Below are 9,900 nucleotides of genomic sequence, written 5' to 3' on the forward strand. Positions count from 1 at the left end.
ACCTATATATTAGTATCCTAAGTATTAGGTTTAAAACAAGTAACGTTATTTTGGTATATATTTTGTTAAGGGTATTATTGGTAAGAAAAAAAGTTAAAACTGCTTCTGCTTTGGGGAAAAGCTACTTTTTCCTGCTTCTTAGAAACGCTTCTGCTTCTTCTCAAACCACTTTTCTCCCAAAAAAAACCTTGGCCAAATATCTTAAATTGAAAAAAAGGTACTTTTGAAAGAAAAGAAAAAAAGCACTTTTGGCCTCTAGAGTCTAGAGAAGCTTGGCCAAACAGCAGCGCATTTCTTTGGAACAGTGATCCTTAGACCTTAGGTGCAACAATTTTTTTTTTTTTTTAATGTATATTACCAAGTTGAATGGTCAAGATTTACTAGGGATTAAGAGCCCGTTTGGATGGGCTTAATTTAAGTGACTTTTAAGTCAAAATAGCTTTTAAGCCATAAGTTAGGAATTCTAGCTTTTGGCTTTTGGCTTGTTTTTGTCATTTTAACTTAAAAATAAGTGCTTAAAAGTACTTTTTTACTCTATCCAAACACTACAAAATGGCTTAAAAGTTATTTTGGCTTAAAAGCACTTAAAATAAGCCAATCCAAACGGACACTAAGATCCCAATTCATGCAAAAATCACCATGTAATTTTTGAGTATTAATTTAAATGTTGGTTGGAAGAGTGATACAATAAGAATTAGAATTTAGAAGAATCGTAAAGGAAGATGACTCGTGAGGGTAGTCATATTCCCCTATTTAATAGTAAAAAAATATTTTTGACAACAAAACATACGAAGTATACCACTTTTTTGGTCCTAGTTGGAGATCCAAAGGTGACTTGGAGTTTCAGTCTACATCCCACAACAAAAGTGTTAAAAAATGTCTTCAACAAAAATCCAAGTCCTATCTGAACCAAAAATAAAGTTCAGCTTCCTTTTTACCAAATATCTTTTCTCGACATCTTTATCCTCATTCTAATAACTAAAAAAGACTAGTGTCGAATCGAGCTTTAAAGCTCCTCTACAATTTTACTCATGTCTAGACTGTTCAAATAGTACAAGATACTTCTATTTTAAATCCAACATCCTTGAAACGGAAAGTAACTATACAATGTTGGCCACTAGAACCTAAATTAGCAATGAAATAAATGGCAAAAGAATAACTAAGCTGTTCATTTTCCCAATTCTAGCACCACTATATCAATAGAACCTTTTTACATGATCACACATTAAACTGCTACCGTCTAATTTTACAAGAACACTAACCTGCCACTACAGGAAACAGTTATCCGGCTATAAATAGGCCTAAGCCAAAAGAAGAAGAAAAAAAGACTAGACTACAATGATATAATGTAAGCAAAGCTTTCCTTGAACACGGCATTATACAACACACCTAAAATCATTCTGTTGTTTCAACACATTGGCAACCATTTAGAGCACATGTATCTTGCTCCATTTTAGCTGTTATTTCAGTGGCTCATGCCACAGCTTCTGTATAGCAATCAGTTACCATCATTGGTATCCCTGTCATTCCCGATTCATTGCTTGCATGAAATGTTCATCTGCAGCAGTACGGATAGAAACACAAATCAGTAAGAAATGGAAGAACATTGGTCTTCATTCCTTTTTTCCCAATAAACCTAGATGGTTGTTATTATGACATGATCAGTTGCAATCAGAAGAGATCTGTTAATTTTTTTACAATCAAGAAGTGATGCAACGCCTGATGGACTCAGAGATCAGATAGAAGCTTTGCATAACCAACCTACTTCACTAGTGATTGCAGACTCTTTTCCGGGTAACCTTGGTGGAAACACACTACACTCACATACTTACATGCTTCAAGTTTCATTAAGAAAAGATACAAACACTCACATGCTTACATGCTTCACTAAGAAAAGCTATAAACAACAACAAAATGAAGGTGGACAAGTCCTCATCCATGCATTCCCACAAAGTACAGAGATACCTTTTTGCTCCCCACCCTCCATTTTACACTTCTCATTCTCCAAAAATACATTACATAATAAATCCTGTCAACCAGAACCTTCTTAAAAATTATTACACCTTCAGCAGGGAGATTTTGATTTCCAATTAGAACTGGGAAGGATTTCATACAAAAGAAATGGGCCAGTAATCCATAATGATCTGATGAAATTAAGCGGTGTTCTGTGCTATGTGCCAAAGCTGGTAAGAGTGTGTGTGTGTGTGTACTGAGCTGGACCTAGTAGTGAAGATGGCAGCAGCAAAAGATTGAGCTGTTGACGGTGGAAGTGTCAGGTTGGGTGTTATGCTACTTCCAGTTAATGGTATTCACTCGAATTATAATACCATCTGACACATCGGGCTTCAACTTTAACTGTTTCACATTTCTATTGTTCCTGTTACATCACAGTAGTAACTAGTATCTCGCTTTTATGTATTTTGGCCATGTCATTTATTTCATTATATGTTATTTGTCATGAGAATTAACATGTTTCTCTGTCAATGTGTATCAATATAGAAGCGGTAACTTGAACTTAGTGACTTCTACCTCTACATGGAATAAAAATTTACCAGATGGTCAGATACACATCTTTTTGTTCTTAAAACATGTATTCCTTTATTCTTTCTCAAAGAAAAAAAACATGTAGTCCTTTCTGAATAGAGGAATGAAACAAAATGATAGATTTCAGGTATTTCCCAGTGACATAAATGTCAAAGGGATGGACAATTTATATTAACTCTATGATTCACTAAGCTTCCTAGGATGGTCCGAAACAACTTCACATGAAACTTATTTTTCCAAAGAAAGTAGTTTGACATGAAACAACAAGAAAATATAAGTATCATAGAGAAGCAAAAGCACAAATATGTCCTGCAGGGTACTTCAACTTCCATCCACTCCAAGAACACAATTTAGAAGCATAGGAGTACTTCAATATAAATTACACAGTTACTTTTTTTTATAAGGATAAATTATGCCATTACTGCCGTCTGCCAGCAAGGAACTTGTCCAACATCATTCAAAAATAAGAAAACTTAAGAGGAAATAGCATCAAATGTCCCTAATTTTGGAAGTGTACTGTTACTCCTAAACAATGATCTTGTCTTAAGTCCTTCAAGTTATGCTTGTTTGACATCATCACTCCTTCACTCCTTGTATTGATTTTAGGCCACTTATCCTACCAAAAGTAAAAGTTCCAGCTGACATTATGGTATTAAAGGTATCAAGAAAAAGATTGTCCCAAAGTCTATAAAGTAAAAGAGAAGAAGCATTGGTGAAGATCTACCAAGCTTTTATTTTCTCTCTGAAGATATTTTTCCAGAACGTCCTGATTTAGATGATGGGAGGTAAACATTGTGCTTTTGGAGGTAAATTTGACCGCAAATTGAAATAAGCCAAAGCCAAACAAGTAAACTTCTAGGACTTGATAGGAACTCAGACTTTGAAAAAGATCATAAATTTTATTTTTATTTTTTTTTAAGAAAAAGTTAAGTTGAGGAGGATCATAGAGTTAAACTCTCCAATCCCATGCACTTATCGTGATGCTAAAATGAAAAGCAAATGCAGGAATATTTTGGCATAGTCATACCACTCTCGCCATCAGAGATCTCTCCGAGCTTTGAGATGGCCTCCAGAAGTGCTTGCTCATGCTCCTGCACAGTAACAAACTTAATTTTCCTTTGCCACAAAATGAGTGAGCAGTAACCACTACCAGACAGGTGGTGTCTCTTACCTTTAGCACTTTTTTTGCCTTCTCGATCTCCAAAGGGTCTGGATGACTGGCGCCAAAGACCCTCTCCACCTGATGACATTTGCCAGTCTATGAACAAATATAGAAAATGCGACATCTCAATGCGCAACAGAGATTAAATTACTGTTGCTAACCTCCTTAATCAGTGTTTCCGTGTGAAGTAACTGGATATCATCAGATCCCTTCTTTCCTCCATTCTGTGATGGTGGAAAGCCTTTTCTGGACTGTGGTTTAGTTAACCCCCTTCCCCTGCCTGCACCTGGAGCGCTATCACGCCCAACAGGCCTACTCATGCCACGGCCTGATCCACCATAATTTCCATGACGAGAAATTCCTGGGTCTTCACCTTCCCACTGAATATCCTCTGGAGAAATCTGTCAGAGAGGAGATATATAAATTTGACCTTTGAAGAAGCTCTTCAAGAAAACTACAAAGAAGAACACTGATAACCACATGATGCAACTAAGAATAAAAATGAATGATGCGCTGGGTACAGAGTAGGTTGTCAGGCAGCCTGTAGTTCATATTGGACACAAAGAGGCATTTTTATGACTCTTCTAAACATTGGAGATAGATATCATGCTAATAACAGCCTGCATAATGAGTTTGAAAAGGTTCTTGCGATCAAATCTCCACCCCTGAATGTCACATTTTATTTCCAGAATCAAACATTGATATGTTTTTTATATACTTTGGCAACCTACAGAGTAAGTCATTCAGCCATCACCAACACCAAACAAAGGTTTTCCTATTCAATTAGTGCAACTCCGACACTCTTTAGTGAATGTAAGGACTTGAACTGATAAATATGGATGACGAAAAAGAAATTTCACAAGATCACCCCATAGAGAGAATACTATAAGGACTTGAACTACCAATAATCTTGATTGTCACCCATCTTGAGGTCAAATACACCACATATTATATGTCAGAGCACTTTCACAGTAGTTAAATATCAGAAATAAGCAAACTGCTATTGATTTCTCTACTTCTTTCTTGATATACTAAAGATTTATGCTCCAATTTTGGTACATGGTGGAATCTTTCGATAAGTGCATATTCCAGAAGACTTGAGAATGGACCAACAATCTCCCAAATGCATGGTGTAAACTTCATTGAATTTAGTACAGAAGACTATGAAGTATTCTTAAAGGCACATGCCGTAAAATGTTGGACTTGGCATGCTCAAAAAGTTACAGCTATCTACCATTTACGGAAAATAGGTCCCACATAAAACAATATAGTTGCACATCATCAGACACATGGAAATTATACCTTCAAGAGAAAATATGGTGAAGTCACCTTTACAGAGATTTTTGCCCTCTACCTAGCAGTTCCCAAGGGAAATGGTTCAGACTCTATACTTAGAATCCTGAACTTGAAATCCAAAATTCCCTTTTTTTTCCTTTTTTTTTTGCTTCCGTAATAAATGGAAACTTCTAGTGAATACTTTAGAGCATGCTTGGTTACATCACAGGTAACGGGATACAGATCATACAATTTTCTGAATTATACAACAGATATTTTTCTTGATATGACCAACCACATAAACCAATAAGAAAAAGATTTGCCTGCAGGACAGTCAAACAGTATATCAAAGCATGCCATCAGAACATAGGATCTATTACCTCTTTAAGGTTGACCCATTCCCATGTCTCATTTGTAGTACCAATGTCATAAACAAGAGCATGTCTACCCTGAAAAAGCGCATCACAAGATTCACGCATTCAACCACAAAAAGGAAAAAAAAGAAGCAAAGCTTTGCGCAATAAAATCAGGTGTACCTCAGCTTTGTTATAGTCAGTAATGACTGCCTCATAAAAATTATTGTCATCAGGCCATCTAGTCCTCACTTTCCTTCCAATCAATGGATCAAATGATCCTGCTTCAGCAGGTTCAGAGACCCGATTGCCTAGTTGGCCTCTTCCAAATGGACCAGAGGAAGGGTACTGCATTTTCATTGAGGATGCACCAGGCATCATCTGGCCCTATGAATAGATGCATAGCAGGAAAACACTCAGAACTAAGAGAATAGTTAAACCATGCATTGCTCAACTGCACAGAATAAAGCATAAAGCATCAGACTTACAGATTTACTCTTGTTGCCCTTAGGCCCCATTATAGGCCCTCTCTTGGCAGCGGATGAAGACGGCTGACTTGCAGCAGCCAGAGCAGGTGGGTGAAAAGTAGGAGATGGTCCAGCAAAGGACTGTGACGGTAAAGATGGCGCTATCTTCTGTTTCTTCCGCGAAGCTGAGACAGAAGGGCTAGGTAATGGGTCGTGAATAGCTTGAGCGGTGCCAAGCATACCAGGTTGATGAGCCCCCGACTGCCTCCACTCCCTATAAAAGCGATAATCAAAGGCCAGCCTTTAGAACTGTGACAAACTCTAGAATACAGAAACTTCACTAAACCAAATCGAGATGGACGTAGGGACCAAGAGTTAAAAATAGAGCTAACCTTATTCTTCGGATGACATCATCAGCATTAACTCTACCAAGAAGTTCTCGATGTTCTTCATTGGACAATCTTAACTCTTTTCTTAACTCCGTGATCAAACTTTCTTTCTCCTGAATAAAATATATTCATTGAGCAGTCATTTAAACCTGATCAAACAAATGAACATATTAGATTTCATGAGTATGACAAAAGGTACCCAAGTAATGGCATCAGCTTGAGCTTTAAAGGCTCTTAGAACCGAACTGTATGCTTCTTGCTCGAGCTGGTGAATTTGGGCCTCCATGTCAGTTTCACCATACATCCTTTGGTAGGGTACAGATGCCATGACAGCAGATCTCCCATTTCCATTCATGCGGCCACCACCTCTTGGTATCCTATTTTGATGTGATGGAGGAAGATCATCATCCGTTCCTGCAATCATTCCATCAGGTTGTCAGAAAATCGAAACATTAGGTGTAATCATAATACAACACAACATATGAGAATTATCCATATCAGCACTGTGTGATTAATAAAGGCATATGAACATATGAGGAAAACTACATTGCACGAACTGTCACTTCAAGGCAGTGTGGATTTCAATACAACAAAAGAAATTCTCAATATACCATTTTCAGTATAAAACTAAAAGCTAAACTACAGCTGAGTAACAATTTTAAAGGTTCCAAAATGAGATTTAAACTTCTATTCAGTATCAAGATCTTGTGGCAGAACTACAAGCATTTGAAGACTGTCACAAAGCTGCACATAGAACAACAATTCAACTACCAACTCCACTTTACATTTGCTTTTTTATAACAGCTTAACAGTTTTTGCAGGCAAGTTTTCGTTATTTCATAATAAAACCAATAATTCTCACAATAATTTCAGTTTAAACTTCTCACTGAAAAATTAAACACATATTGACAACACCCATAATCATATAAACCATAATTCTAAAGGAAAAAGCAAAAAAGATTAAATTTTTGCCTCAAACTAAACATACCCAGTACCTCAATTGCCCACATACAAAGTGCAAACAGCTCAAAATTCCAATCTAACAAAAATAGGAGAAAAAAGATCCCAACTTTCACAATGCAGACGCTAATTTCACTAGCCTTGTACCCTAATTAAACTACAAATCCACAAAACTAAAGGAAAAAAAAATGAAAACTTGAAAACACTAACCACTGCTGTCGTACGGTTCGTAGTCCATAGCCAGTTTGAAAACTTAAACAAACCCACAGATGAGGAAAAAAACCAAATCAAGGCTTCAGAGGTTGCTTTTTGAGAACCAAATAAGGACAATAATATTGAAGCCCCAAAGAACTAGGTATTTAGAAAATTAAGTAAAAACCAATAAGGCAATTGGGTTTGTGAGGGAACTCTTTTTAGGGTTACGATTTAGAAAACAAGGGAATCGATTGTGTGATTATGAAAGAATTGAAGGCGAAGAGGAGGAGGAGAACCCAGCAAAGGGGGAAAACGGACGTGAATTAGGTCTATAGATTTTGGTTTATTGGAAGGTTTGAGTTCCGCTTCCTGGATTGAGTTGACTCGTTCTGGTTTGTCTTAACTCGGCCGGGTCGCGGACAGACACAAGGGATTTGGGAATTTTTGTTTGAAATTTCAAAGCATTTTGACCTCTTTAAATTTGACTTTAAAAGTAACTTGAGTTAAAGTCGTTGTTCCACTTGAACTAACAAAGTATAACATGTTCTCTGAAAATTGAGATGTCATTAGTTAAAAAAAATTATTACGTAGTAAATATTCCGAGTTTAACTTATATGCATTTTTAATGTAAAGAAATTTTTTAATTATTAAATTGGCGTTATATGATAGATAAGATAACTTTATTATAAAAAGTTACTTTAAAATATCTTTCGGGTGAGCTAATAGCATACAAATTTCTTTTCAATATTTATGTATATAAACTAAGCTCGTATAATATTTTTCTGCTTCTATATTTATTTGTGTGCTTTCCTTATGTTGATCAAAGTAGTTGCGTGTATGAAGATAAAAAATTTAAATATGAATATATCGAATTGAAAAAGAATCATACGGGTATGAAAGTATAGACAATCATATTAGTAAATTAATAATTAGATCGGATAGTTTAATTAAATCAGGTCTTGTCCTTCGAAGCTTTATGTGGATGACATTGCTTTCTCTAGTAATGACTTAGCTTCGACAAATGAGCTTAAGTTCATAAGTTAAAGAACATCTTGACGTTATTACAATAATTTTTTTTTTGGTAATTAAATTTTTATATACCAGGGAAAATATTTACAATCAATATAAAACCCTTAACTATATTCCTTTGCTTCCTATACTTCCTTCTCCCATCCCCCTCCCCCCCCCCCCCTAACCCCCCGTACATTCTATTGCTATCTTTTACTTCTAGCTATTACATTGTATAGTAATCCAGTTTACTTAGAGCTTTTCTTACTTTCTTGTTGTTTCTACAATGCACTTCTTGTACTATTAGCTTGCCAATTATCTCCTAGCTCCTCGCTTTAGCTTGAAATAGTCTTGCATTCCTTTCTTACCAAACATAATATACACACCCTGCTAATACCATCTTGAATAGTTCTGTTTTTACATTCCCGCTTCTTGTCCAGTTTTCTGCCCATTTCAGCTCCTCAGACCAACCATATATGTTCCTACTAAAACCTTGCCATTTGAGCATCCTTTTCCATAATTCAGCTGCATATTGGCACTCAAAGAATAGATGTTGGATAGATTCATTTGCCTGTGTGCATAGAGGACATGTTTGATCAGTTTGAATGCCCCACTTTAGCAATCTATCCTTTGAATATAGTCTGCCATTTGCCACCAGAGTTACCATGAATATCCACCTAGGACACCCTGCATTGTTGCATACCAATTTCCTCCAGCTCACTTTGCTAAAGTCTCCTCGCAGTTTATGATGTGCTTGATAGAGCAATCATGCATCTGCCATAGATCTTCATAGTTATATCCTGGTGCTCAAAATTCTCTTTAGCTTTCACTATCTTTCTCATAATCCAAAGATAGTCTTGTGTGATTCGTATAATTAGATCTCAAGGTCACAATATCACCTTATCGAATATGTACTCTGCGTGACAAATATAACTAAAGTGAATTGGATAAAATATAATCAAATAAGAAAAGAAATTAGTACAAATATATTTGTGAATATATATGTGTATATGTATGTATGTATGTATGTATGTATGTATTTTCTATTGTTGAATTATTTGTACGGTTAAAAACATGTATTTTCTAAAGAAGAAATTACACTCTATGTCACTTGGGCCATACAACCCACTCAAAAATAGCCCATATTTTGAGGCCTTTACCTGGCATAGCCCATGTTGGCTAACTTATGAAATTTTATTTTCACCCAGTAGCCCACACCTTAACATAACCGTTTTAATATTTTAAATTTTAATTTCTCTGTTGCTCTCTTCCTCACGCTTTTCTCACTCTCTCTTCCTCTCGATTTTTTCAGACCATAACCGACTCCATTGTTGTGTGCAAGTTGCTTTCGAGGTTTCAATCTTAGTTTGAGGTAATTTTCGTTTCATTTTATGCTTTTCCTACAGCGTTGGTTTTGAATTTTTTTTTTTTTATTTTTTTTTTTGTCTTTTTCTTGTATTACGTCCAATTTTTTTTCTAATGTTTGCTTGTGTTTTTTTCGGATTGATTTTTGTATTCCTTGTTTCTGCGCTCGAGTACTAAACTTG

At 35.9% G+C, this 9,900-nt stretch overlaps 1 protein-coding gene across 2 annotated transcripts; it reads right to left on the reverse strand.

Moving 5' to 3' along the window:
* Positions 1-1,118: 1,118 nt before the first annotated feature.
* On the reverse strand, positions 1,119-7,765 carry LOC109214925 (protein EMSY-LIKE 3-like). Of its 2 annotated transcripts, none has more exons than XM_019378893.1 (10): positions 7,361-7,762; positions 6,390-6,604; positions 6,194-6,303; positions 5,823-6,075; positions 5,518-5,721; positions 5,362-5,430; positions 3,868-4,107; positions 3,716-3,784; positions 3,572-3,635; positions 1,119-1,558 (listed from the first exon to the last, which is right to left on the reverse strand). In XM_019378893.1, exons 1-10 carry the CDS (start codon positions 7,386-7,388, stop codon positions 1,524-1,526), a joined length of 1,287 nt encoding a protein of 428 aa, XP_019234438.1. In that variant the 5' UTR covers positions 7,389-7,762; the 3' UTR covers positions 1,119-1,523. The 2 variants fall into 2 exon arrangements, with proteins under 2 accessions (XP_019234438.1, XP_019234439.1); XM_019378894.1 differs by lacking the exon at positions 1,119-1,558 and adding an exon at positions 1,577-3,160 and having other exon boundaries at positions 7,361-7,765.
* Positions 7,766-9,900: the final 2,135 nt, after the last annotated feature.

This window comes from Nicotiana attenuata, unplaced genomic scaffold (genome assembly GCF_001879085.1).
Source record: "Nicotiana attenuata strain UT unplaced genomic scaffold, NIATTr2, whole genome shotgun sequence".
Taxonomy (NCBI): Eukaryota; Viridiplantae; Streptophyta; class Magnoliopsida; order Solanales; family Solanaceae; genus Nicotiana; species Nicotiana attenuata.